A 27,988-nucleotide genomic window follows, 5' to 3' on the forward strand; every position below is an offset into this window, starting at 1 on the left:
TGGCCCCTGGGCTTGTCCCTGGAGCAGTCCTGGGCCCCTCCCTGTCAGCACATCCCATCCTCAACTCACTCCACAGCTTCCTCCCACCTCTGGAGCTCTGGTGGCCCCTGCCAGCGGCCCACAGTCCAATATGTGGTTCCCCAGTCTTTGCCCCTGGGCCAGTCCGTCTTGAAGAACCATGTCTGGCAGCCCCACACCCCAGAGTCCTCTGCTCCCAACTAGATGCCTGGGGGACAACACCTGAGGCTTACCATTCAGATGTTCCTTGGGCCCAGGAGACCTCAGGACCCCTCCTGGGAGGAAGACCTGCCCCTCCTCTATACAATGTCATCCTGCTGGGCATGGGAGTGCCACAGCAGCAGGCAGGTGCCCCAGGAAGCAACCAATATCACCACTCCCCTACATGGCTCACAGCTGTCCCCATGGTTGGTTGTCCCCTAGGATGTGGGGTCCTAAGGATAAGAGGACCTGGCTGGACCACCTCTCTGTAGAACCCCGATAAGATGCCAACAGCACCTGGCTTGTGGAAAAGCCTAGAAGCGGGATATCCTGAGCCCTAATGCTTTGACCTGGAAGACTAGGTGGGTGGGGCTGGATCTGAGCCCCCACCCCGATCCCTCCCTCATGCCCACCCACCCCACACCAGGCCAAGGTCTCACGTGTAGTAAAAAGACTTTATTAAGAAGGCTTTGAAGTCAAAAAATAAAACTCTTGATACAATTTTCTGAACCCTTAGGTCAGCTCAGCAAATATATAATCAGTAATTTAGCTGTGTAAGATTAAAGGTCCGTTACTTTATTTAAAATAAAATATATTTTAGTCTTAAAATTTATTCCATAAAGTACATATTTCCCTATAAATTCCCTACATATACACAAGAGGTAAAAAGTAAAAGTTTTAAAAAAAAAACAAAAACAAAAATTAAAAACTGTCAACAGAAACCACAGCAGAAAGGGATTAATAATTAAAAAAAAGTTAGAAAGTTCCGGACGCCCCTCGCCCCCTCCCCTCCCCACCCCCCTCCGGCCTGCGCGCGGCTTACATACTACACGGTAACCATATGATCCCCCCAAAGGGAGCCATCCTCCTCCTGGAAGTTTCTACAGAGGTTGAGACTGTGGGAAAACAAACACTGTCAAATTGATATCCGCTACATACAAAAGAAGTACAACCCAGAGTTGTAAAAATCGTGTTTTGTTTTTTCTTAAAAAGATCACCTTGGGCTGGGGGCAGGGGTTGGGGGGGACAGGGGGTAGGGAGTGTCTTAAATAAAAAGTGCAAGCAGGCAAGCAGGCCTTTTCTCTCTGGTTTATTTTAACCTGTCGACTCAATACTGTCATTTGTTAAGAACTGAGGTGCCGCTTGGCCGCATCGTCTCCACGCCTGGGACCGGAAGAGTTAAAGCTCGTCTGTAAACACTGGCCACGCAGCCCGCTGCCCCACCCTCTTCCTCCCTTCCAGGCCCTGCGCACCCACCCTGCACCCATTGAGGGCCCACGGGTGGGGGTGGGACCGCGGGCGCGCCAGGGGCCCAGCTAGGAAAAGATATGGATGGCCTGGGTGGCGGGCGTGCGGCAGGCTGGGCACTCTGGCTCGCTCTTGCCGCAGATGCGGACGGCGCAGTCCATGCAGAAGAGGTTGTGGCCGCAGGGTACCAGAGCGGCCATCACCTCGCCCTCGGCACATACCACGCACTCCCGCGCCGGGGCCGCAGGCGCCGGGGCCGCTGGGGGCTTACGGCCACTGTCGGGGGCACTGGAGTCCAGCGCCGAGCACGAGGAGGCCGAGGAGCTGCTGGGCAGCGAGGTGGCTGCAGAGAAGCTGGCACTGCTTGAGAAGGATGTCAGGGAGCCCTGTGGGGGCCGCCAGGGCAGGGCACCTACTGGGTCCGGTGTAGGCCGGCGGGCCAGTGGGAGCTCCAGGCCCAGGCCACCGGGCTCGGGCAGCGTGGGTGAGTGGCGTGGTGTGCCGGTCCCGCTGCTGCGTCGGGCACCCGGGGCTGGCGGCGCGGGGGCCCCATTGACCGCTGAGCAGCCACCAAAGGCTGGCAGTGGGGTGGCCCGCTCGAAAGGCGCCCAGATGGTGGCCGCGGTGGGCACGGTCAGGTCCAGCGCCAGGAAGTCGAAGCCAAAGTCGCAGTCCTCGGGGGCGGGTGGCCCCGTGGGGGCCCCAGGACCGTCCCCACCGAAGGTGAAGCCCCCGTTGCCAGAAGCGCTGTAGGGGCTGGCGGGGCCGGCGTCCGGCACCGGCACAGGCACCGGCGGCCCCCCGCGGCTGCCCGCATAGAAGGACTCGGGGCCTCCCGGGGCGCCCAGCGCAGTGTCCCCACGAAGGCTGGCTGTGGGTGCTGGGGGCCGGCGGCCCGGGTTGGGGGCTTTGGCCCAGAGGCCTGCGGCCGCCCCGAGCAGGTCCAAGCAGACATCTGTGCCGTTGGAGTGGAAGTCGCTGTCGGGGCTGGCGTCGGTGAAGGCCCCCGTGCGCAGTGTGATATGGGCCTCGATCTCCTCGCGTGCCCGGTCCACGTTCTCAGGCATGCCCGTCACGGCAAACACCGGCTCCTTGTCACGCCCAGGCGTCACGATGTATGTATGCGTCCGTTGCTGGATGCGCTTGATGGTGGCGCCCTTGGGCCCCACCACCAGCCCCACCACGCGGTAGGGCACGCGCACCTGGATCGTGGTCTGTCCAGGCAGGTTGGGTGGGCCCTGTGCCGTACCCGGCAGCCCGCCCGCCTTGCTCCGCGTGGCCCGGATCACAGAGAAGTGCTCGGCAGCCGACAGGATCTCACGCTTGGCCATCTCCACGTCCTCCTTGCGGCCGGTCACGATAAAGACTGGCTCCTCCCCTCGCACTGGAGTCTTGATATACGTATTCGTCTTGGCTCTCAGAGCCTTGATCTTGCACCCTGGGGTAGGGGAGGGGGAGACATGGTGAGGGTGGGGACCCCTCCTCCGGACAGTCCCTCCAGGGCCGCAGCTGCATTGGACAGCCGGTGACCTGGGTGGGCGCCCCACCTTCCAGCTGTGACACCAGACTGCCACTCTACACGTCCTTCCTCCTCCAGAGAGACACTGGTCACTGGACTCAGGGCCACCCCAACCTATCATGACCACACTCTACATCTGCCAAGACTCTTGCCCGGCAACATCACATTCTGACATTCCAGGTGGACATGGATTTGGGGGGACACCTTTCAACCTACAACAGGGCCTCTCTTTGCCTTTTTGACAATCCCCCTGCTATGCAGCAGGGGTTTGTAGGACCAGAGCGGACACTGAGGCTGCGTGGAGGGAGGTACACAGAGTGTCCCTGAGATTACAGTCACGTGAAGACGGAGCCCAGGGCTGGAGGAAGGTGGCCACAAGCCCCAGGATGCCAAAGCTTATGAGCACCACTGGAAGCCTGGAGGCCAGAGAAGACCCTCCACTGGAACCTCTGGAAGGAGCATGCCCCCCACCGACACCCCGATTTCAGATTCCCACCCTGCAGAGCATTCAGTTCTAGTTTCAAGCCATTCAGTCCACTGTACCGGACAGAGGACACTAACGCAGACTCTCTCACACCAACTCTCAGACTGCCTGGAGGGGAACCCAAGGCCTGGGTGGTGGGAACTTCTCATCACATGACCCTCCCCCAACAGCAGATCCTGCGCCCCAGGTCAAAACACCTCCACAGGCCCCTCAGTGGTCCCAGCCACTGAGGGGAAGCTGGGGACATGCCCTGGGGGTTCATCACTGCTGCCCAGGTGACCCTGGGCCGTAGTCTGAGGGCTGACCCTGCAGAAAAGGGCTGGGACATCTGTTGAGGAGAGGGTCAGTCACGCAGGGTCCTTGACTTGGCACCTCACTCAGCATCTAGGCAGCCCTCCCAGGGCTAAGGGGAAGCTACCCATGAGAAATCGAAATGCCAGGTGTGGTTTCAACCAGGCCCCTGACACCCCACCCCCACCCCAGGGCCTTCTGAGACATTTTGAACGGGGCCCAGGAGACTGGGAGTCACCCCACCCTCTAAGCACTGCGAAGCCAGAAGGACACAAGAATATTGTTTCCCTGCAGCACAGAGGGTGGCTCTGAGTGGAGTTAACAGTGTGGCTAAGTTCTCAACAAGAAAAGATACAAAGTTAGCGGGCAAGCCTTCTGCGCTGATGAAGTCAGGGTGATGGAGCCTGGGTCCCGGGCAGGCGCCCTCACCCACAGCTGAATAAAAGCAGGGTAGGTGAGCAAGGGTCTGCCATCTCTCAGCCTCACCTCTTGGTCCCTGGCCATTTCCTCCATGTCCACCTGAGGTCCTCCCCTTGGTGGCTGCCCAGCCTTTCTGGTAACTCCAAAGGCACCCTGACCTGTGCCTGCCCCGATGGTTTCCTCCCTACTTTGCTGCTGGGAAGGGCCTCTCCTGCAGTCCCCTTGCACCTGACCTTCCCCATGTGCAACTTTACTTTCATATCCTCTTCCTTCTTTGCATCACATCAGAGCCTGGCATGCCTTCCTCCAGGGAAGCCCACCCTGACTATACTGGGACAGGCCCCAGTACACACTTCTAGGACCTTATGTCTAACTTTCTGAACTCTCTGAGACTGGGGGACTGTGATGTAAGGCTGGTACACTGGGGGTACTCTGGGCATCTGAGGGACCGTTCCATGCCTCAATTTCCTCATCTGTCAAAAGAGAGCAGAAACAGACCCAGCCTCACAGGTTTCGGGCAGGATCTAATGGGCCAGGGACTGGAGCCTGCCCTCGTGGGGGAGCCTCAAGTGGGGTGGAACCCTGCAGCTTCCTGTTCATGGGACCCCATCCTGCCCTGACCTGAGAGCAGCCTCGGGTGGAGCCCTCAGTGGCCAAACAGAACCCTGCTCACGATCCCCACTTCAGCTGTGATAGCTACTGGACCCCCCCCCCCACTAAGACCCCTAGAGATGGCAGAGCTTGGGGGCATGGAACTGCACAAGACAGGAAAACTAGGGCTCCAGGAGTGACCCTGAGGGCTACTGCCAATTGGTGGGTACAGCAGAAATGCAGATTCCTGGGCCCTGCCCCTACCAAGGATTCCAACTCAGAGAACTGGGGAGGGCGGGTGACTCCCCCCAGCCTCAGCAAGCCCCTCAGTGGCCGGGCCTGCCCTCAAGAGAGGCAGGGCCTCGGGTCCCCACAGGCAGCCTAGCTGCAGGCAGTCCTGCTTCCTGCTGCTCACATGAGCCTGGACCAGGATCCAGGCCACCCCTGCACTGAGTGTACTAGGCATTCAAGGAACCAGGTCCCACGGGAGCTCATGCAGGTGACCACAGACCACACTTACCCAGGGAACCTCTCAAGGCCACGTGGGAAGGAGGCTGGGTGCTGGGGGGAGTGCTCCCGGCTAAGGGGACAGTGGGGAAAGCATTCCACAAGCAGGTGGGTGCTGGGACAACCCAGTGGGGTGCTGTCCCAGAGTAAGGCTGAGTCACAGTCGGATGTCTGGGGACAAAGCTGGCTCCCGTGTGAAATAGGGACCCGTTGTGCAAGCAGGGAAGGCTGTGACCCCCAACCTGGGCCTGGGGATGGCTCTCTTCCTATGCTCCCCACTCTGGGTGGGTAGATAAGAATATCAAGGCACGGCCCCCATCACCCTAGGATCATCCCACAGGGATGGGGCCACACACAGGCAGAGAATAGCTAGCAGAGGCCCCTCTCACTGAGGGACAATGATGGGGACCCTAGGTGGCTGGCAAGTCAGGCCTGGTGCTGAAGACCCAACCCCAACATCCCAGTTATGGCCACACTGCAAACTATGGCAAGGGGAGCCAGGCAGGAGGGCACCGGGGTGGATGGGGGTGGGTCTTGGAAGGAACTGGGCCAAGGTCAATGGCAGCAGATATGTGCCAGCCCTGCCCACTTCTGATGACGGGCTGGGGTGACACCCCCCAACTGGTCCTTCTGAGTTTCCACTTTTTTGTTTGTGGAAAGGGGTCAGCTCCTGACACACCCAACCCTGGAGCCAGTTCTCTCCCAGCTCACCTTTTCTCCCCACAGTGCAAAAAAAGAGTCTGAGAGACTAGAGTGCATATTCCGGCCCTACCAGCTGGCTCTGGCTGCACTTCCACCTCTGCCACTTTACCCTCCTGGCCTGGAGGTGGCAGGTCCTCTTTAGGGGATACCAAGGGGCAAGCTGAGGCCCCCACTCAGTGGGTCCTCTCAGTCCCTCAGGCCTCTCAGCCTCAGGGACCAGAGAGCACCACAGGGGTCATGGTCCCTACCCCTTGCCCAGAAGTTGCACAAACCTAGCGGGGAGAAGACTGAGGCTCACGGAGCAGCATGGAGTTGTCCAGAAAAGGGAGAGCCCAGGTCTGTGGCTCTGGTTGCCAGAGGAGGCTGGACAAATGCACACCCCCTCCATGAACTCCAGGGAAGGGGCGGCCTTGGACCAGGGGTCAGACAGAAGAGTAAGTTCAGGGCAGGCCACGACCCTTGCACTCGGGCCAGCAGAGCAGGAAAAAGGGACAGGCTCCATGTTCAGGGACCCACAGGGTAGATGGGGCGGGGTGGGGGATTGTGACTGGAAGAAGGGCATAGTGTGTCTTCCAGGCTAGGCTTGAGAACTGGTGAGGGAAGACGGGAGCCACAGATACTTCAAGAGGGGGGAGCAAGGGCTGCTGAAGTTGCTGACCTGTTCTGGCATGTGTGCTCCACCCGGAGGCCCTGCACCCAACTTATTACGGGGCGGCGACTGTGTGTCGGCCGGGACTGGGCAGAGAACCAGCATCTTGCTTGAGAATTTTCACAAAAACCTCCATTGAGGTGCTCTCCCCCACCTCCTATCGCAGGGAGGAGCCATTCTAGATTCAGGGAAAGCTCAGGGGGGTCCCTGCCTTGCTGCCTGCCATCAGTGGGAACCCAGGCAGACACCTGGTAAACGGGTACCAGAGGCACAAGTAAGAGACAGGGCGGAGCCTGACGACTCAGCCACCAGGCGGCTCAGATAAGACCAGGGCTCGGGGCCCTCTGCCTACTGTCCACGCCCCCAGGTGCTGCCGGGTGCATCCACAGGGGGCTTGCCCTCATGCTCCACCATCCACGGATCAGCCTAGTGACCTTGGGTGGCATCCCTGGCCTCAAGTCTCCACATCTGCCCACAATGGGCTTCTGGACACTTGGCATGGGGCGGCTATCTTCTTCCAGGTCCCAGTGAGGTTACAGGGCACAGGGCAGGGAGGGGACAGTGCTGGGAGGGGACAGGGCAGGGAGGGGAAGTATTCAGTTGGGGTCTCTTGGTGCCTGCCCATAGCCAAGGACCCCCTTATGGCAGTCCCCCGACCTAGCACCACACCTGGCCCTCCTTGTGTCCACATGAAGGGCAGACAAATGAATGACTGAATGTACCTGTGGTCGAAGCAGCAGGTTTGCTGGCCCTAAGGCCCCACCCACCCGGAACTAGTAGAGGGTGGTGTCCAGGTATTCCTGTGGTCCTCTGCCCGTGGCAGTTAGGGTGACAGGTCATCTTGCAATTCAAGCCCCCCACACCTCTGTCTAGCTCTTATGACCCAGGTCCCAGAGGCAGGGTCCCCCAGCCCCATCACAAGCCCCGCCTAGGCCCCACCCCAAGTTCTAGAACCTGGCTGACCAACAGGGAGGCCTGAGCCCAGAGATGTGGGCAAGAGAAAGTTGAGGCTGGTGGGCAGGCAGCTAACAGGGTGGGTGGGTGTGTGCTGGGACGGGCACTGCCCACCACCCTCCGGCCCGCCCGCCCCGCAGCTCCAGGGCCAATGAGCGGCCGCCGGCCTGATGTCACCCAGCCTGGCTCTCTAACAAAGAGAACAATGGGGCGGCTGCAAAGACCTCCCGACAATGCTGCTTCGGGACCCCCACACCCTGGCCAGAGGAGGGCGGTCCGGTTGGATCCCCCCAAGTGGCTTTCACAAGGGGTCCTTGTGCACACCCCAGATCCCTGACTGGGGGCTGACAGCGGGAGGGATATTCGCTCACCCTGTCCTGCTCCCCACCCCTAGCAGGGTGCCCAGGCTGGCAAGTCCTAAGGTGTACCCTCTCTTTGTGCCACCAAATCTCTCTCCTGACCCTGCCAGAATGCCCTCGCCCCTAGCCCCCCTCACACACGAGCGAACCGCCCCGGGCCATTTCTGGGTGTGGAGAGAGCACTGCCGGTCCCCAACCTCCTTATCCCCGGGATGGAACCTCCGGGAGCCCAGGGCCCAGCAGTGAGCTGCACGCAGGGCGCTCTCCAGGCTGTAGGAGCCCAGACAAAGGCAGCAGCGGGGCCGGAGGGCCGAGGGGAGGAGCGCGGGCCGCGCCCAACTTTCTCCCGCGGCCAGCGGCAGGACAAAGGCGCACAGGCGGCCACCGAGGCCCGAGCCCACGCGGGGCGTGGCCGGGGTCTGGTGTCCAGCTGTCGGCTGGGCTGGGCGGCCCCTCTGGGGGCGAGTCGCGCGGGAACCCCTGGGGCGGCGCCCCCGACGGCGGCCACTCACCCTGGCGACCCACGATCTCGGCGACGTGCTCGGAGCTGGGCACGGGCACGCACTCGGTCATGTTCACGCTCTTCTTGCGGCTGCCGATCACGCTCATCTGCTCGGCCAGCAGCGTCGGGGGGCCCAGCGCCGCGGGGTGGGGCGCGAAGCCTGCGAACACGTCGGGCGGCGACGGCCGAGGCGGCGGCGGGGGACTCACGTCCGGCTCCAGCAGCGGCAGCGGGCCGGGGGCCACGGCCACCCCGGGCGCCCCCGTCTCAGGCCCGTCGGGGGGCGCCGGCTCCGCCGCGGCCCCGCCGTCTGCGCCCCCAGTCGCTGCACGCGCTCCGTCTCCGCCGCCCGCGGTCGCCCCCTCCTCGTCCTGGTCGCCCGCGCCCCCCAGCCCCAGCCCCGAGAGCTGGTCCAAGGCCAGGCGCAGCGCGGCGGCCGCGTCGTCGGGCTCGGGCGGCGGCCGGGGCGCGGGCGCTGCCTCATCGGCGCCCTCGGGCGGGGGCGGCGGCGGCGGCGGCGGCGGCGGACCCGGGCTGGGGTCCCCGCAGACCGGCGCCCCGGGTTCGCCGCCGCGCGCGCCCCCGCCGCCGTCGGGCTGTCCGGTGGAGCTAGGCATGGCGGCGCTAGCGCTCGGGCCCGCGCTCCCGCCTCCCGGCCGCCGGCCGCCCCCGCCGCCGCCGCCGCCCGCGCCGCCGCCCTCCGCCTCTGGGAGCTCGGCCGCCGGCCGCCGGCATCCAGCAGCGGGGCGGGGCGGCGGCGGGGCTGCTCGGGCGCGGGCGGCGGCGGCGCGGCGCGGCGCGGCTCTGCTTGCTTTTCGGCGGCGGAGGCTAGTCGGCGGCGGCGGCGGCGGCGCGGACGCTCCTTCCCTCCGCCCTCCCGCCGCCTCCCTCGGGCCGCCGGCCGCCCCGCCCCGGCCCCGCCCCCGTGACGCGGCCTCCGCCAACAATGGGGCGCCGGGCAGGGCGCACGCGCGGGGCGGGCGGGGGTGTCACGTGGCGCGGACACCGCTGCCGCGGGCGCTCGGGCGGGCCGGGCGCGCTGGCACGTGCGGGCGCGGCCGCAGGTAGGTGCCTGCGGCGGCCCCGGGCCTAGGGTGCGCAAGGGCGTCCGGCCCCATCCTCGCCTCTGCGCCGGGGTCCGGGGCTCCCCACTCGGAGACCCCTAGCGCCCCGGCCTGGCTCGGTACTCCAGTCCCCTTCCTCTCCGCGGCCCCCGTGCACACCTGGCCTCTGGGCACCCCCGGGAGGTCACGGGCACCCACATCCCTTGAGTGGTGGTGTTTCCGGGCTTTGGCTGGTTTCCACAGGCCAGGGCCCTCGGACGTGAGCGCCGCTGGGTAAAATTCCCCGAGAGCGTGCCCCGCGTGCCCACGCCTAAAGCCATCCTGTCCTAGTGGCCTCCAGCGGCCCTTCGGGGGCTTCTTTTTGCCTTTGGGGCGAAAGAGCCTTCCGGTTTCCCTTTACATGTAAATAGATGGGCTGGAAGGAGGATTGGCCTGCCGAGTCGCCAAGGGGACCTTGGCCCTAGTCCCTGGCTGGATGCCGCGAAACCTCAGGACAGTTGCATGGGCTCTTTGGGTGCGAGAGGGGACGGCCTGCCCCTTTGCCCAACACTGGTCTCTGCCTTGGGTCTGCTGCCATCCTCACCGGACTTGGATTCCTGCCCCGAATTCCATGGAGTCCCTCAGCCATAGCTGCACCTAGTCTCTTCTCTTCGTGGACTCTTGTCTCTCCTTGCAGGTGCCCCCTGCCCCTTGAAGCCCTCAGCTCCTTGCCTCCTCATGCCTTTCCCGACCCCAGGCTACATTCCACCCAGCTTCTCTCCTGGGGTGTGAGAGGAACTTTTTTCCTTTTCTGTGTTTGAATGCTCTCAAGTATGGATTACTTCATCCTGACTTATGTGTGTCCCCTCCCCGCTAGGACTGGGCTCCTGGAGGCAGGCACTGGAGCTACAGAACTGCTGCGCTCCCAGGAAGCACTCAGTGTGTGACCCCGGCACTCCCTCCCATGCCTCCCTCTGTTCCAGCCACAGGCTTTGTCCTGTCTCCTCACCCAAAGTTCTGCTGGCTTTAGTGGGTGTTCAGGGATCAGGGGGACCTGCCCTGGCTCACCTGGCCAGCCTCAAGGCCTTGGTGCCTGCTCATCCTTCCCCCTTCCTGGGACCCCACCCAGGGTGGCATGCTGGAAAGGGGTTTGGGTGGGGAGAGGAGAGGCCAGGAATGGAGGAGACAGTGTTTGAGCTGGGGCAGAGTGGTATCCAGCCCTTACTGGTGACAGATGGGGAACAGGCCAGAGTGGCTTGTCCTGGGTGCACCCCTGTGGGTGGTCATGCATGCACACATGTGTTCTTCAGACAAGCTCAGACTGGTGAGAGTTAACAGCACAGTAGCAGGAGTTCAACATCAGCAGGAACTCTCCCAGAAAGTCAAGCAAAAAGACAAAAGGTGGGGGAAGAGAAAATAGAGGAAAGTGGACAGAAGTTGTCCAGGAAATAATGGGATAGTGGAGCCAGAGCCTCCAAATAGCTAGGACCCCACAACTTGTTTGGGGACTCAGGTATCCTGGGACCACTAAGGGCTTTCGGGTCACATTCCAAAGGATCATTAAGAAAGCCGAGGTTCCTAGGGAAAGTGATGGCTGACCCCAAGGTCCATATCAAGAGGAAGGAGAAATCAGGATGTTTCAGGCCACAGGTCATCACAGATTAGCTTAGTATACTGCAGGATGCACTCCAGCAAAAAAAAGGGAGTAAATGAAGAAACAGGTGCTGCGCTAGGAAGGTGAGTTTTGTGGGGCTGGATGATCATCTGAGGGGTTTGACTGAGGCCACTGAGGGGAACTGATCATCAGAAGCAAAGATTACGATTTTAAAAGAAGGCTGTCGGGCAAGAAATGGACAAGAATGAAAAGGGGGAATGGGGACTCTGGGGCCTTGATTTCAACATGCAGTTGGAGATACCTGAACAATGACCTGTTGTATGTACGTGTGGATTTGTTCATGATGGCCCTGTGGTGATGTGCTTTTAAAGTCCTTTTAATAAAAAATAAAAGTCCGTTCAGAACTGCAAACCACCAATCTCTTAAGTGCTTTTCATGCTGAAGTATTTAGGGGCAGGGGGTGGTGTCTCCTTCGAAATGTGCCAGAAATAAGATGAAGGGGAGGGATGGACAGAAAGGTGGATGGGGGTTGGGGGAAGCTACAAATGAAATGGCAGTCCTGGACCCCTGGGCAGGGTACTCCCCTTGGCACTGTGGACATTTGTGGCGGGGTCTTTCTTGATGGCTCAGAGGTAAAGAATCCCACCTGCTAATGCAGGAGATATGGGTTCGATCTGTGGGTGAGGAAGATCTCCTGGAGGAGATAGCAACCCACCCCAGTATTTTTGCTGGGAAATTGCATGGACAGAGGATCCTGGGGAGGGGGGGTGGTGGCTACAATCCATGGAGTTGCAGAGTTGAACACGACTGAGCAACTAATCAACAGCAACCACAGGGAATGGGGGGACGCTGTGGGATATGAAGCAGCCTTCCTGGCCCTACCCACTATATGCCTGGAGTCGTCACCTCTCCTCTACTCCCTGGAGTAGGTTTCTGTGGCGCCATCTCTCCAGCCTCCACCCCTGAATCACAGGGTGTTCATCTCCCTGTATGGCTATGTCCTCACTTTTTATAAGGGCACCAGGCATTGGGTTCAGGGTCACTCTACTCTGTGTGACCTCATCTTAATAGTGACGTCTGCAAAGATCCTATTTCCACACGAGGTCCTGCTCACAGATTTAGGGGCTGGGATCCGGATGTATCTTTTGAGGGGACAATGCGATGCACCAGACCTCCCTGGGTGCAGAATCACCAAGCTGAGAACAGTTAATCACCCCCACACACACACCCACGCATCTGGCATGGGGGGCCTGGATGGTCACTTAAAATGCTCTCAACCCTGCTCTTAAAGTCTAGTAGATCAGAATGAAACTGTTGCAAAAGGTCCCTGATGGGTCGGCTGACACCCAAATTGGTGAGGATGAATTTCTCTACTTGGTCTACTGAATCAAACGCTCATCTTTTCCAGAAACATCTGTGCAGACATACCCAGAAATGTTTTACCAGCTATCTGGGTGCCCCTCAGCCTGGTCAAGTTGACCCCTAAAATTAACATCATGGCGTGGTTATGTCTGGCTTCTCACTGACCAGCGTGTTCTCAGGGCCCGTCCACACCCATGGTAGCAAGTGTTAGGGCTTCTCTGCTTTTTGTGGCCAAGTGATGCTCCTGTGTCTGGAGGAGCTGGATTTTTGTATTCACCATTGGATAGACACTTTGGCCATCATTAAAAAAAAAAAAATTATTTATGGCCATGCTGGCTTTTCATTGCTGCAAAGGCTTTTCTCTGCTTGCAGAGTGGTGGCTACTCTGTAGTTGAGATTCAGGGTTTCTCACTGTTGTGGCTTCTCTTGTCATGGAGCATGGGCTCCAGAACACGCCAGCATCAGTTCTGGCGCAGAAGCTTAGTTGCTGGGACATGTTGGCATCTTCCTCGATCAGGGATCAAACCCGTCTCACGCATTGGCAGAGGAATTCTTTACCACTGAGTGATCAGGAAAGCCCTGGCAGTCACTTTTTGAAAAGCCTCACCTGATCTTATTCAGTGGGTATCATCCCGATCCCTCCAACCCCACCGAGGATCAGCATACCTATTCTGGACAGTGTGGAGGTGTTCTGTTACTGTCGTCATGGCCCCCAGCCCCATGTGGCCAAGGCAGCTGAGGAATGCAGTGCCTAAGTGGGAGTCCCGCTGCTTCCTCTGACCAGAAAGTCCCTGTTGCCAGGCATCACTGTCCCGTCACCCCCGGCCCATGAACCTGGGGGATCCTGAGGTGATAGGTTTCCAGGGCTTCCATAACAACTCTTTATCCCCTGAAGGGATAGCAGCGACAAGGCCCAAGAGGCTACAGTGAGCTGCGGGAAGCTGAGGTTGCAGGGGCTTGGCCACATGGCCAGGCAGCAGCTGCCTCCACCGAACAGGAAACTTATCTTCAGGGTAATGTCCCCCAAAGTCACCCTGGGGCCTGTGGACACATCACCTCATAGGGCAGAGAAAACTTTGCAGGAGGGATTAAGGCCCCTGAGATGGGGATGACCCTGGATTCCCTGGGGGTCCTAGTGTCAACACAAGGTCCTTTAAGAGGGGGGCAGGAGATGCTGCACTGCTGTGAGGATAGAGGGAGGAAGGGGCCACAAGCTGGGGATGCAGCACCTCTAGGAGCTGGAAAAGGCAGGAGCCGGTGCTCCCCTGGAGTCTCTGGTGGGACTGGCCCTGTCCATGCCTGTAAGAGCCACAGAGTAGGAGTGAGGAGGGCCCAGGCCACCAAAGCCCTGACCAGTTGTGGATGCAGACAGAAGCTCTGAGGGTCCAGGCTAGGTGGCCGGGCAGTGGAGGAGCCAGGGTTCTCCCAGCTCTTGAGTCTGGCTTTGGGTCAGGAGAAAAGCCAGCCATGACCACTCCCCTAGGGGTGGAGGGGCTGCTGGAGTGGGGTGTGTGGGACCAGCTCTCTCGCTCACACTGCTTGGGCCTGACCATCAGGAGATCCCGCTTAGGGCCACAGGGAAGCCATCCACCATCCTTCCCACTCTCTGGCTCAAGGAGACGATGAATTTGAGGGAGGTTCCCGGCACGTGGACACAAAACCCCTGGATCTGGACTGACACAAAGCCCTAGGCCATACTCGCCTGACACGCTTTATTCGACACCACCCACAGAAGCCTCCCACAGCCTCCTGGCTCCCCTCAGGGCTGCAGCGGAGGGCCTTTACTGGGGCCTGTGGCTACCTGGGCAGTGGTGCTGCAGCCTCCACGGGGCAGTGCCCAGTCTTCAAGGCTTTGTGCTTTGACTGAACTTGGGAGGACAGGGTCAGCCAGCCTCCCGGGCTGGTGTCCTCAAGAGGGAGCCGGCAGTGTGACCCAGCCCCTGGAGGTTCCCAAGGCCACTACCACCCCGCCAGCAGGCCACCAACAGCCCAGGGAGTCTGGACGAGTCCAAACGAGGCAGTGACCCGGGCCTCTCCTGACAGTCATGGCCACAGGTACGGCAGGCATGGGACAGGTCTGGTGTTCACAGGCCACACTGGCCATGGCTCAAGCCTCCAGGCTGATGGATGGGCTGCAGCGAGGGTGCTGGCTGGGATCCACTCAGGTAGCAGGGTTTCCCTTCGCCCAGGCCCTTGGGCTGCTCCGACTGGGGCAACACGACTCCGCTCACCTTGTTCTGCGGAGGCCGCTGCCCAAGCTGGCCAGAGATGCACCTGATGAGACCCAGGCCCGAGGGTGGCGCTAGCCTGGAGCCTGGCCCGAGTCTGGCTGTGAGCAGTTAGTTCTCCGTCAGGCTAGGCCAGGTCGGAGACAGCGAGGTCTTCAGACGCTGAGGCCCAAGTTCCCGTCTGTGTGCGGCCAACACAAAGTTCGCAGCAACAGAGATGTTTGGCCCCCGGGGGACCATGAGTTTATTGTGGTTGCGCTGCCCGGCTGGTGGGCCTGGGGAGCCATCCTGTACTGCCTCGGGGAGCGCTGACATGTAGCCTGGGACATCACCCCTCACGGGCACAAGTCAGAGGCGAGACTGTTCCACATAGGTTTCTCCAGTCCTAGGAAGCCCGCAGACAGCCTGGTGGCAGTTGTCCTGTGAGGAGCTCAGGGCAGCGGCCGTGGGGACCAGGTTGGCCTGAGTGTGGTGTGGAGCAACCACCTGAGCAGGGGCCTCCTGCGGACGGGCCGGGCACTTCAGAGAAGCAGATGTGGGGGGTCCGTCAGGCGAGGGGCTGTCCTTCAGCCGAGCTCCTGTGGCCCAGGGGAGGGGGCACACCAGGGCAGGGTGAGGGCCGAGTCTGAGGTGGCCCCATGCGGGCAGGCTGGCAGGTGGGGCCCCTGCAGAAACAGATTGAGTGGCGTGAGTGCCTGGCCAGTCCAGAGCTGCCGCCGCAGGCACAAAAGGCCAGGCCTGGTGGCACCTGCTCTAGACGTGCTCCATTTCTGGGTCCTGGTCGGGCTCCTCCTCCTCCTCGTCCTCATCTTCCTCCTCATCAGCGCCCGCCCTGTCCAACGGTGCCTCACCGTCCCGGGCCAGCTCCTCCACGTGGGCCAGCATGTCGGCCATCAGCGCCTCCTCCAGCCGCTTGCGGACTTGCTGCACCAGCTCTTCCTGCTTCCTGGGGACACAGGGACCCAGTGGCCAGGGTTTCCCGGTTTCAGACAGACCCGAGCCCCACGCTGTCCCACCTGCATTTGCCGCTGCCCCTCCCCAAACCAGCTCTGCTGAGAGGGCCGCTGTCAACCTGGGCCCACAACCCCTGGGCCCTCCCTGCCTCTATGCCTGCCCCCTCTGTATGGACGAGACTTCCTACCATCACCAGCCCATCCTCGGTGCCCCCACACTGATGGCCAAGAGGGCCCCCTCCAGGCAGGACCAAGGCCACAGTCCTGCCTGGGCCCTGTGGTCCCCACCTTGCTGACTCTATTTCTCCAAGTGGTGCTTTAAACGTCGCCCAGACTCTCACACAGTTGTGTCTTGACCTATCACTTCTGTCACCTCCTACCCACTCCCTCCACATGAGGCCTGTGTGTGTGAGGTCTAAGCAGGGGTCCTCACCTCTCACGAGGCTCCCCTCTCACCAACCCCCAGCACTCTAGGTGCAGCTGTTCTGCCTTGCAGTCTCCTGCCCACCCCCCACCCAGAGCCCCTTGAGGGGCTCACAGCCCAGCACAGAGGAGCTGCTGCATGGCCAAGAGACCTGGGCTCTCTGGAGCACATAGCCTTTGGGGAGGGAGGAGCAAGGGGCAACTACCTGATGTCCTCATCAGTCACCATAAAGGCCTTGCAGAGCGGCTGGGCCGTGTTGAGCCATACCCCAGGGTTCTTCTCCACAGCGGCCGAGAGCTGCCCAGTGATGGGCGTGGTGCTGGTGTGCAGGGCACTGGCGATGGCCGACAGCAGTGTCTCGTCTGTGCAGCCGGGACCCACTCCTGCTGGGCATGGGAGATGGTTACCAGCCTTGCCCCCTCAGCCCTTATACAGGTTTGTCCCGAACCTCTCTCTGCAGTGGGCAGCCTGCGGTGACACAGGAGCACAAGCTGCCCTCGCAGTGACAGCAGGGAAACCAGACCCCCAAGGCGTCTCAGGACCAGTGACAGTCCCGTCCCCAGGGTCAAGTGCACCCTGGCTGGCCCCAGGCTGGGGGAGCCAGAGCCTTGTCCCTCCTCTGTCCCCTGCTCCCTCTGTGGCAGGTCACCTTGCAGACCCTTGGGGAGGTCCATGGTCTTCACCAGCTCCTCCGCGATGTCAAAGGCATTCAGGCCGCTCAGCTTCTTCTCCCAGAAAAGCTGCCACCAGACACATATCAGGCGAGGGGATTCCCAGGCCACCCGCCCCCACAGCAGGCAACACGGGGGCTGGGGTTTCAGCGTGACCTCTGACCCCACACTTGCTGGGGCTATTTGCACCCCAGGGCGGAGAAACCCCAACCCCATTTCCGGCAGGATGAACACCCCAGACATCTGACTTGCTGTTGGATGGTCTGTGGTTCCTTCACCCCAGGGTTGGGGGTCAGGAGGCCGTCTCCACCTGGGCTGAGCCCGGGCCTGAGGCCCTGGGCATACAGTGAGCTCGCACCCTCAGGCTTTACCTTGAGACCCGGGAAGGGTGTCTAAGGGGTGAAGACCTAAATGGGAGGGTGGGAACACAGAGGCTTCTGACCTGTTACCCGGAAGGCTGCAGCCCACATGGCACCAAGGGCACTGCCCATAGTGAGACCCCTGCCCTGCAGGTCTCCCAAGTGTTGCCCCTGTGCCAGCCATGGCCTCCCGACCCGGGCCAGTACCCCCACATCTCGCTATCTATTGGGTGTTTGTAACACATGCGAAAATGTGCTAAGTCTTGGTTTTTGGAAAACAGTAACACTGCATATGTGAAACATCACTGACCTGTTCATGACAGTGGTGCCCAGGAGGCCCCTTGTGTGTGTGTGTGTGTGTGTGTGTGTGTGTGAGGGGGGAGACTGCTTCCTGTGGGAGTGCACTCCAGGATGACAGTTCCTGATCAACAGTGCTGGGGGCCCTGGGCCCACCAACTGGGCTCTGAAGAGTGGACCAAGCTCCAGAGCCCACCTGACCCAGAGGCAGGCCTGCTGCCGCAAGCATCAAGGTGTGTGTGCGGGCTCACCTGCCGGGGCTGTTCCACAGCCTTCTGGGGGTCGCTCTTCACCTTGTTGCTGGGGTGGTTGGTGATCTTGGTCACTGGCTGCTTGAAGATGGATGCTGTTTGCCTGACTGGGAGGGCTGTGTTCAGGTCAGGCTTGCCCTGTGGACATGGGATGGGGCAGGTCCTCAGAGTGCCTTCCTGTCAGCGAGAAAGCTGTGCTCCAGGGCTTCAGGGTCCCCAGCATACCCTCCAGCACCTCTGGACCAGAGGTAACGCTATGCCCAGGCCTGGGCTGATGTGCTGCCCTTGGTGAGCTTGGCTGGGGGCTGTGGACACACACCTGCCCCCTCCTGCCTCATGGCTCCGTTCTCTGCAGAGCATGGGCCGGCGCCCTTAGCCACTTCTGTCCTGCAATTAGGGCAAGGGACAAAGTCCCTGAACACTTGTTTATTGGAGACTTGTAGACACTCCAGGCGCCAGGTGCCCAAGCACAGACTGCAGCTGGGCCTCTCCTGGGTAGGTGACGGGCAGGTCCCGATCTTCCTTCTGCTTTTCCACAGCTGCTGAGTCTCCCCCAAGGAGCAGCCACACATCTAATTCCAGGACAGGGGGTGGTGGTGGGGGGGTGAGCTCCCCCCGCTGCCCCCAGCAGCAGCTCCCATGGGCTCACCTTGACCTGGCTCGGGGAGTCGTAGCGCACCCGCTGCCGGCCCTTGTTCACCTTGCTCATTAGCATCTTGCCCGTGCGGAAGTCAAAGGTGCTCAAGTCCATGGAGCCGCCCAGGTACCGTGCCAGCTGAGGCTTGCTTCGGAACTTCTTCCCGCTTGGGCTGCGGACACAGAGGGTCAGCGGAGGCCAGGCACCCATTCCCCCAGCACAGCAGATGCCAAGGCCAAGAGCAGGGACAGATGCCCCTGCCTATGGCAGGATGGGGCCAGCCCTGGGAGCCTGGCTGACATTTCTGGAACATTCCGGAAGCAGACAGTGTTGTTGGGAAGCCTGAGCCCTGGCTGTGAGGCTCTGCAACCTGTGCAGCCTGTGGACCGGGCCAGGCCTTGCCTCGCCTCTCAGAGCTCACACTGCAGGTGACCAGCATGGGACCCTGCACCAGCAGTAAGGACTGGTCACTGGGGACAAGGACGGGTGCGGCCGCTTTGAGAGACAGTCCAGCAGTTCCTCTAATGGTTACAGAGCAAGTCCACCTCTAAGTACCCAAGAGGAATCACGACATACGTGGCAAAAACACTGATGCCTCGTCACTCACGGAAGCTGACTTACAATGGCCAAGGGAAATGGCCTGGATGTCCCCCGAACAGGGGACCTCACTCAGCCACGAAAATCCCAAGAACTAGTGAGTTGTACACGTGAAGGCTCCAGCAGGCCTGGAGCCATCCAAATCATCCTTGTTGCTCTCCGTTCCTGCCACTCTCCATCTGAGGCTGATGAGGGCTGCATTTTGTAGACCTCCCCTGAAGGCCTTTAGTCTGAGCTCATGCCAGCCCACACCTGCCCCCCTCCAGGTGTCCCTGAGTACTGCAGACCAGTGACAAAAGCAGGCAGCATGGAACCCATGCTGAATATCAGCTGGGCAATGCCAGCTCTGCCCTCCACACCTCCCACCCCAGGGTTCCAAGGCCGCTGGGGACTCTTCTGGAAGATCTGCTTTTCCCTTACTCCCTGTGCTGGCTGACATGAACAGAGTTCATATCCTGACTCCAGCTTCATGGGCCGAGGCAGGACCTAGACAAGCCCTCGCCCCCACCCACTGCTGTCCTGCTCACACAAGGCCAGGGAAACAGAAATCCAGGCTGCAGATCTAGGGCTGGGGAGCAGGGGTATGGGGCAGAGGTAGTTGAGGTCTAGGGCTGTTTCTGGAAGAACAGAAGGGTCTACTATGACCATGGTGACAGCTGCACTATGTGTGATCTGTATGCTTTACACAGGTGACAGTACAGATGTCTCCTACCTCAGTAAAGCTGTCACAATAGTGAAAGTGAGGCCAAGTAGGTGGGGGCTGCCAGCAGCTGGAGAGCTAATGGATGTGGGTCTCTTCTAGGTGACAAGAACGTTCCAGAACTACAGTGGTGATGGCTGCACCATGTGTGTGAATGTTCTAAAAACTGCTGAGCTGGACACTTTAAAAAACTGAATCATGCAAAACATGAACTATATATCCTTTTTAAAAACAGTTTTTGCAGACTTGTATTGGTACATAAAGATGTCTGAGGTATTTTATCCAACAAAACAAAAAAATCTATATTTGGTAAAACCTGACATACAAGAGTGGCCTTTCTAGAGAACAAGGCCCACCCCGGGGAGCAGATCGACAGCCGGAAGTCAGATGGAGGGTCCCCTGAAGCACTGGGGTGTTGTGGGGGTGGGAGCCAGTGCCCAGCGTGGACACAGGGCTATGGGAGGGGTGAGGAGTGGGCAGCAACCCCAGGCCTATAAGGGAGCTTGTGACCCAAGATGCCTTGTGAGGTCTTAAGAGCAAGACACAGCTGGTTCCAGCCAAGCTGAGCCTGCTGTTCAGAGAAGGGGGCCAATCTGCTGAGCACCACCTGTTTTCCTAAGGGTATTCCAAATTTTAAAATGAGCTCCGACAAGTCCTCTCTGTTCCACTCACCCTAAAGAGTGACGCTAACTGCCAAGTCCTCAACTTCCTGCCTGGACTGTAAATGACAGCCACAGCTGTAGTCAGCTGCTTCATCCTCATCTCCCAGTCCTCAGGGCCCGGTTGCCAAGCTGGAGGCGGGTGTGTGTGTATAATCCCTCCCCAAGTATGTGAGGTGACACCACCTCTCCTGCAAAGAACACTGTCTCCCCACTACTCTGTGGACCAAGACACCAAGGTTCCATGTGCCCAGGGGCCGGGCTAGGATCCAAGGGCAGCTATGTCCGACTCAACAGTCCTGAGAGTTGCCTTCCCTCTGCGAGAAGAGTACCAGGGAAATCCACGTGCTCCTGCCCGGGCACCTGGCTCCACATCGGGGGCTGAGAAGGCCAAGGATCCATATTCCAGAGAACACTGTGGGTTTCCTATCACAGCTCCCAGATCTCCCACTTCCTGGGACCATGCAGATTACCTAGACCAGAGGCCTGGGAGAGGCACTGGACCCCACACCCTCGTTCTGTCACCTCTCATGGGATCTGTCCAGTCCCATTCTGGAGGCTTTCCCTACCACCAGATCCCAGTGCTCAGGACCAGGGCCTTGGAGTGGGGTGCCACTGTCTGAGGCCCAGACAGGCTCCCAGGTAGGGAGCAGGTGGGGACGAGACCTAAGATGATGGCAGTACGGGGCCTTTCAGCCACCCTGGCCACGGTTCAGCTCCTGAGCCTCCTTGCAGGCTCCTCCCACTGCCTGGACACTCCTCCTGGCTCCAAGGCCCGGCTCAGCTCTGGACCACCTATTCAGACAAGCCCTCACTGACCTACCCCCAGCTCAGCTAGGCACCCTGTCATTCACCCCTCAGAGACCCCTGCATCTCTGCATATGTCATCACCTGTAACTATGAAAGCAATGGGGCACTTGATGACTGGGGCACCAGCTGTCACCCAGGAGAGGAGACCTAGGGCTTGTTCCCAGCTGAATAGTCAGCAGTTGCTACAAAGGCGTCTACTAAATTAACAATGGATTAAAGGCACAGAGACCTGCCTCAGTCTTTGGATCTAAAAGGAAGAAGTAAGTACACAAGTGTGCTTGGAATTAAATGAGGGCACGTGGTTCCTAGCCAGAGGCCACTTCAGGCACCTGGGAGGACAGAACCAGGATTCAAGTTTTCTAAAGAGCCAGCCATGCAGTCAGATACAGTGAAGGGGAATATACATACAGGTCCCCAAGAGATGCTGATTGTAACCTCACTATCTCTTGCTTGACCTTTCCAGACGACAGCCAATCACAGTGTACACTGGAGGGCTACCAGCCCTGAGAACCTGAGCTAGTCCCGGGCGAACTGCCATCCCTTTCCTGCTCACTTCCCTCACTCCTCCCAAAAGGCGGCTAGCAAAGGCCCTGAACCTGCTGCACACTCCTCACCACCTGGCAGGCATTCAACACGTGGCAGGTGTCCTGCCTGCCTGCCTGCCTCCCTTTCGCCAGGGTCCTGAAGCAAAGAGGAGGGAGCCATCAAAACCGGCTCAGAAACAAAGCATCTTCACCAACCAAAAAAAAAAAAGGAACAGAAAAGCAAACCGCAGGTGGCTGACGGTCTGAGGCTGGGGTTCCAGCCTCTTACTAATTGTGTCACAGAGGTGTGGGTCCGTGCTACCTCACCCAGGCCAAGGGCAGGTCTCCGTCCAGTTTGGGTATGGGGGAGGGTTCACAAAGGCCGTGTCCCTGGTCTGGCGACAGCAAGGGCCACTACCCACGGTGCCGAAGGACAGAAGGGCGGATCTTAAAAGACATGCAGCTCTGGAGCCCAGTAGCCCTGGTAAGGGGCCAGGAATGTACATCCCTAGGCAGCCTTCCCTGGTCCCCCAGAACCAATCCTGCTTCCGGAAACCCTGGCTCCCCATCCGCCCAGGCTGCGCCCGGCTCGGGAGAGCCCCACGCGGATCAAAGGGACAGCCCAGCCCCCACCCCTGCCTCCCAGCGGCATCTGGCTCGAATCGGGGTGCCCCTTGCCCAGCCGGCCGCTTCGCTGCGGCCGCCGAACAAAGGCCTCCGCGCGCCCGGGACCCGTTCCAGGGCCATGCGGCCGCGTGGGAAGCGCAAGCGCACTGAGACAGGGCCTCGCCGGACACGCACGCGCACCGGGCTCGGCCCAGCCGGGCACGCACGCGCAATGGGCAAAGCGCCCGCCGCGCTCCGGCACGCACGGACGCATGCACGCACAACGCACGCGCGGGGCCCAGGCCGCGGCCCCGGTCCGGGCCCCCAGGCCGCCGCAGAGGCCGCTGGGAGGCGCCCGTTGGGGCCCTGCCCGGCCGGCACGTTCATTCACCTATAGTAAAAGACATCCCTGTGGCCGGCCGACAGCCCCGACCTTCTGGGCACTTCTTCCCTTTCCCAGCCCTGCGGGAGCGCCGGGCACTCCCACCTCTTCCGCTCCATCGCGCCCGGGTCCTCGGCCCGCCGCCGCCGCCGCCCGGACCCCCGCTCGCCGCCGCCGCCGCCTTAGCTGCCTCCGCCGCTGCCGCCGCCACTTGCCGCGGCTGTTCCGGCCCGCAGGCCCCCACCCTCCGCCCCCAGCCGGGCGTGCGCCGGCTTTGCCGCCCTCTCGGCCCCCTCCCCGCGCTCGCCAGCCCCCGCTCGGGGGGCCCGCTCCGCCCACCCGCCCGCGCGCGGGGCCCCGTGCTGCGCAGGCGCCGCGCAGGCCCCGCCCGGACCACCGCCTCCGGCCGCGCCCCTTAACGGCGGCGCCAATCAGCGTGCGTCCTGGAGGCGGGGCCTACGGCGGCGCGCGGCTTGTCTGCTATGCGCGTGCGCTTTGGGCGGTCCACGCGTTCCTCTTAGCGCCCGGTCTAAGCTTCCTCCCTTGAGTGGTCTTTTTCCCGAACCTCCTCCGCGGTCCCTCTGGTGTTTCGGGATGCCAGTCCAGTGCCGGATTGCTATCCTGCTGCTCCCCTAGTCTCGTCATTGGCATCCACGTCTAGGCGCATTGTAGGTGACCACCCACCTCGGCACCCCAAGGCCCACCCGACGCTTTAATGACACCTCAGAACCCAGGCGCCAGCCCCTTCTTCCGCCTCCTCCTTGGTCCACCGCATTCTGTTTCCGTGGGCTCTAGGACCTTCCTCGGAAATCTCCCTTCCCTCTTATGTCTCCTCACAGTCCCCTGGGAGCTCCGCTGGTTCCGCTGCTCCCCCAGGGCTGAGCCTGGGCGGTCCAGGGCAGGTATTTCAGAAAAGACTTATGAGTGAGTGGCCGAAGCTGTGGTCAGTGCCAGGAGTGAGCTGGGCCTCCCGTCAGGCTTTTCCGGGCTTCCGGCCCGTGGGGGATGGGAGGATGCGGGTGGGAAGAGTCTGGGCTTCCCCGAGGGCAACCAGCTGGGTCCGCAAGGCCCTAACTCCCTGCAAGTGCAGCCCTGGGTCTCCCGGTCTCTGCTCTGCTTGGAGGCGGTGCCTGGGCGGAACCCCAAAGATCGAGGCAGACAGGTGCCACTTGTTTAAAGTCCCCGGTAATTGCAACTTATTCGTTACGTCCCTTTCTCTTCTGGGTTCCCCAAGGCGGGTAACTGGGCTGTTCTCCCACAAACAAAGGACAAGGTGGCCGGGCAGGCACCCTGATTGGTGAGCGGTCATCCGGTTACAAAGCTGGTTTCCAGCACTGGATGCTCGTGTGCAGTTCAGGCCCAAATCCAGGCCTCGAGGACCCTGGCCTTGCAGGGAGGGCAGTGCTGGTCACTGTTGTATTTTCTCCCAGCGTGTGTGACTTTATTTTTCTTTTTAAAATCGTAGTTGCGAAGATAGACACGTGCATTGTAATCAATGAAAGCACGGGTGAAGACGCTTAAAGGAAAAAGTTGTCATCCTTGCCGCAGGAGCCCCCAGCCCTGCTTTTACTGCTCTTGGGTGCACATCAGCTGGAATTACTAGGTCATCTGGTGATCCTGTGTTCTTAATTTTTTGTTTTGATTTTTTGAGACGGGCAAAACATTGTTTTAAACTTTTTATTTGTATACGATTTTCAAAGGTTACTCTGCTTTTGCAGTTATTACCAAATATTGGCTGTATTCCCCTTGTTGTGCAGTACATCTTTGAGTTTGTCCATATCCAACAGTTTGTACCTCCCACTCCCCCGCCTGTATATTGCTCCTGCCCCCACTGGCAACCACTAGTTTGTTCTTTCTGTATATATGTGAGTCTGCTTCTTTTTAGTTATATTCACTAGTTTGCTGTATTTTTAGATTCTGCCAATATGAGATAGCATACAGTTACTTTCTTCATCTGAATTTTGTTATTTTTTATGGCTGAGTAATATTCCATTGTATTGATACACACACACATACACACAGAGACATCCATATATACCACATCTTCATTATCCACTCATCTGTCAATGGACATTTAGGTTGCTTCCATGCCTTGGCTATTGTAAATAGCCAGAGAAGTAAATAGTGCTGCTCTGAACACTGGGGTGCTTGTATATTTTTTAATTACTATTTCTATTTTTGTTTTGTTTTTTTGATATATACCCGGAAGTGGAATTGCTAGATCTTATGGTAGTACTATTTTTAGTTTTCAGAGGAACCTCCCTGCTGTTCTCCACAGTGGCTGTACCAACTTACATCCCTACCAACAAGGCAGTAGAGTTCCCTTTTCTCCGCATCATCACCAGCATGTGTTATTATTGGTAGACTTTTTGATGATAGCCATTGTGACAGTTGTGAGGTGATACCTCATTGTGGTTTTGATTGGTGTTTCTCTGATGATTGATCATGCTGAGCAATTTTTCATATGCCTACTGGCCCTTTGTTTAATTTTTGGAGAAGCAGCCAGGCTCTTGTCCACTGTAGCCGTGCCCTTTCTGTTTTCCCCCGGGAGTGAACAAAGGCTCTGATCGTTCCACACCTTCCAGGGTTAGTCTGCGGGTTTTGACAGTCGCACACGACAGGTGTGTAGTGTCAGATCACAGCATCTGACATCAAGAACCAGCCCCGCCAGTCTCTTGCCTCTCAGGGAAGCTGACCCCAGAGCATAGATAGTGGGCCTCTGGGTGCTACTTGGCCTAAGCCAGGCCCCTGGGATTGTCCTTGAGGGACTGCCCCAGAGGCCTGACCAGGAGGGTGGCTGACCCGGGGTGCCGGTGGCAGATGCCAAGGGGAAAGGCCAGAAACACTGCACGAGAGGGACAGGGGCTGGCCAACTCTCCTGTTGGGTGGCCACTGGCTCTTTGAAATAAACTGTTTGCCTTGGCCTACTGGCCCAGTCCCTGAGCAGACACCCTCTCCTGCCCATCTCCACAAGGTGAAAGGTAGAAATCAAACCAGGAGGCTTAAACCATATGAGGACCTTGGAAAGACTTTCAGAGGCAGGGTCTCACTCCCCTGCATCTGCTACCATGGAGGGGCTGTCCCAGGCCCTGTGGGGTATGGAGCAGCATCCCTGCCCCCTCCCATCCTAACTCATGCTAGGAGGACCCCCCCCCCCAGTCATGACGACTACAGACATCCCCAGCCAAGGGTTCCTCCAAGCTGATACAAGGTATGCGTGACACTCACCTGAGGGAGAAAATTTAGTGAGCACCAAAAACGTCAAGATTTATAGCACTTAATGTACTATTTTAACATTTCAAAATGAAAAAATCCATGATGAGCAAAATGTCAAAATTTTTTACTGAAGTATAGTTTATAGTGTTTATGCTGCACAGCACAGTTACATGTAGTTATACTGCACACTCAGTTATATGTAGATATATTCTTTTTCATATTCTTTTGCATGATGGTTTATCATGGGATGAATAGAGTTCTCTTTGCTATACAGTAGGATCTTGTTTATCCATCCTATATATAATAGTTTGCATCTGCTTGTCCCAAAAACTCCCAGTCCTTCCCTCCCCACTCCCTCTCCTCCTTGGCAACCACAATTCTGTTCTCTATCTCTGGGAGTCTGTTTCAAAGATATGTTCATTTGTGTCATATTTTAGATTCCATATATTGTGACATCATATGGTATTTGTCTTTCTGACTTACTTTGCTTATTATGCTTATCTCTGGTTGCATCCATGTAGCTGCAAGTGGTATTATTTCATTCTTTTTGATGGCTAACGTTCCGTTGTGTGTGTGTGTATCACATCTTCATCGATTCCTCTGTTGATGGACACCTAGGTGGCTTCCATGTCTTGGCTGTTGTAAATAGTGCTGCTATGAACATAGGATGGATGTATCTTTTCGAATTATAGTTTTTGGTATATGCCCAGGAGTGGGATTACTAGATCATATGACAACTCTTTTTTTTAATTTTTGGCCACACCATGGGCTTGTGGGATTTTAGATCCCCTACCAGGGATCAGATCTGGGCCCTTGGTAGTGAAAACATAGAGTCCTAACCACTGGACCACCAGGGAAGTCCCAATTTTTGGTTTTATAAGGAATCTCATACTGTTTTCCATAGTGGCTGCACCAATTTACAGTCCCACCAACAGTGTAGGAGGGTTCGTTTCCACATCCTCTCCAGCATTTATTAGCTGTAGATTTTTCTAATGATGGCCATTCTGACTGGTGTGAAGTGGTACCTCACTGTGGTTGTGATGTTCATTTCTCTAATAATTAGTGATGTTGAACATCTTTTCATGTGCTTATTGGCCATCTTTGGAGAAATATCTATTTAGGACTTCTGCCTATTTTTCAATTGGATTGTTATTGAGTTGTAGGAAATGTTTATATACAAGATGTCAAAATTTTAAATAGATTAAACAGTGCTGTTTTAAAGTCTGAGACAAAATGAGGAAGATATGCCCTTTATATGTGTTTTTATATAGTTTTTGATGGTTTATTTTTCTCTCCCAGAATATTAAAGTGGTTGAAAAAGTTAGCCTAAATATTGTACTTAATCCAAACCTGCATTTATTAGAATTTTACTTTTTTGGCTTTCACAGGAGCAAACTCTGATATTTTCATTAAAACTATTAACCATCATGAAAATACAGAAAAACTCATGTATGGCGGGTTCACATTTCCTTTTGTCTCAGGCTTTGATGGGGCCTATGGGACTGTCCACACCTGCGAGTTAGATATTGTTAAAAAAATAAAATAAGTGTAACTTGTCTCACAATCCATCACTTATTGGTACTCAAGTGACATCTATTAAATACAGAGATTTAGGTGATGTCTGAAATCACATCACTCCAGATAGTTATAATGGCAAATGACAGGAACAGAATGTCTCACTCTTCCCTCACAGCTCAGTTGGTAAAGAATCCGCCTGCAATGCAGGAGATCCCGGTTTGATTCCTGGATCAGGAAGATCCTCTGGAGAAGGGATAGGCTACTCACTCCTGTATTCTTGGGCTTCTCTTGTGGCTCAGCTGCTAAAGAATCTGCCTGCAACATGGGAGACCTGGGTTCGATCCCTGGCTTGGGAAGATCCCCTGGAGAAGGGAAAGGCTACCCACTCCAGTATTCTGGCATAGAGAATTCCATGGACTATATCCATGGGGTCTCAAAGAGTGGGACACACTGAGTGACTTTCACTTTTCACTTCAATAGACTGGTTGAGCTTCCTAGGGGGCGCTAGTGGTAAAGAACCCACCTGCCAATGCAGGTTTGATCCCTGGGTTGGGAAGATCTCCTGGAGGAGTGTATGGCAACCCACTCCAGCATTCTTGCCTGGGAAATCCTCATGGACAAGGAGCCTGGTGGGCTACAGCCCCTGGGATCACAAAGAGTGGGACACCACAAAAGCAACTGAAGGTGCATA

General features: G+C 58.2%; 2 protein-coding genes across 3 annotated transcripts; both read right to left on the reverse strand.

Moving 5' to 3' along the window:
• Positions 1–655: 655 nt before the first annotated feature.
• MEX3D (mex-3 RNA binding family member D) lies at positions 656–9,348 on the reverse strand. The gene is made up of 2 exons (XM_027970215.2): positions 8,456–9,348; positions 656–2,905 (listed from the first exon to the last, which is right to left on the reverse strand). The coding sequence occupies exons 1-2, from the start codon at positions 9,060–9,062 to the stop codon at positions 1,536–1,538; spliced, it is 1,977 nt and encodes a 658-aa protein (XP_027826016.1). The 5' UTR covers positions 9,063–9,348; the 3' UTR covers positions 656–1,535.
• A 4,814-nt stretch (positions 9,349–14,162) lies between these two features.
• Positions 14,163–22,927, reverse strand: MBD3 (methyl-CpG binding domain protein 3). Of its 2 annotated transcripts, XM_027970217.3 has the most exons (7): positions 22,573–22,927; positions 18,298–18,457; positions 17,649–17,786; positions 16,720–16,810; positions 16,276–16,453; positions 15,442–15,639; positions 14,163–15,358 (listed from the first exon to the last, which is right to left on the reverse strand). In XM_027970217.3, the coding sequence occupies exons 1-6, from the start codon at positions 22,680–22,682 to the stop codon at positions 15,447–15,449; spliced, it is 870 nt and encodes a 289-aa protein (XP_027826018.1). In that variant the 5' UTR covers positions 22,683–22,927; the 3' UTR covers positions 14,163–15,358; positions 15,442–15,446. The 2 variants fall into 2 exon arrangements, with proteins under 2 accessions (XP_027826018.1, XP_027826019.1); XM_027970218.2 differs by having other exon boundaries at positions 14,163–15,639; positions 22,669–22,927.
• Positions 22,928–27,988: the final 5,061 nt, after the last annotated feature.

Source organism: Ovis aries, chromosome 5 (genome assembly GCF_016772045.2).
Source record: "Ovis aries strain OAR_USU_Benz2616 breed Rambouillet chromosome 5, ARS-UI_Ramb_v3.0, whole genome shotgun sequence".
NCBI classification, from domain to species: domain Eukaryota; kingdom Metazoa; phylum Chordata; class Mammalia; order Artiodactyla; family Bovidae; genus Ovis; species Ovis aries.

What these genes read in the sequence shown, in the direction of transcription:
- MEX3D (XM_027970215.2), bottom strand. Translation starts at nt 9,062, where the DNA reads ATGCCTAGCTCCACCGGACAGCCCGACGGCGGCGGGGGCGCGCGCGGC. An exon ending in CGAGATCGTGGGTCGCCAGG is followed by an intron (nt 2,906 to 8,455) that starts GTGAGTGGCCGC and finishes CCCCTACCCCAG; the next exon opens with GGTGCAAGATCAAGGCTCTG.
- MBD3 (XM_027970217.3), bottom strand. Translation starts at nt 22,682, where the DNA reads ATGGAGCGGAAGAGGTGGGAGTGCCCGGCGCTCCCGCAGGGCTGGGAA. An exon ending in CTGTGGAACAGCCCCGGCAG is followed by an intron (nt 16,811 to 17,648) that starts GTGAGCCCGCAC and finishes GTCTGGTGGCAG; the next exon opens with CTTTTCTGGGAGAAGAAGCT. An exon ending in CCTCCCCAAGGGTCTGCAAG is followed by an intron (nt 16,454 to 16,719) that starts GTGACCTGCCAC and finishes CATGCCCAGCAG; the next exon opens with GAGTGGGTCCCGGCTGCACA.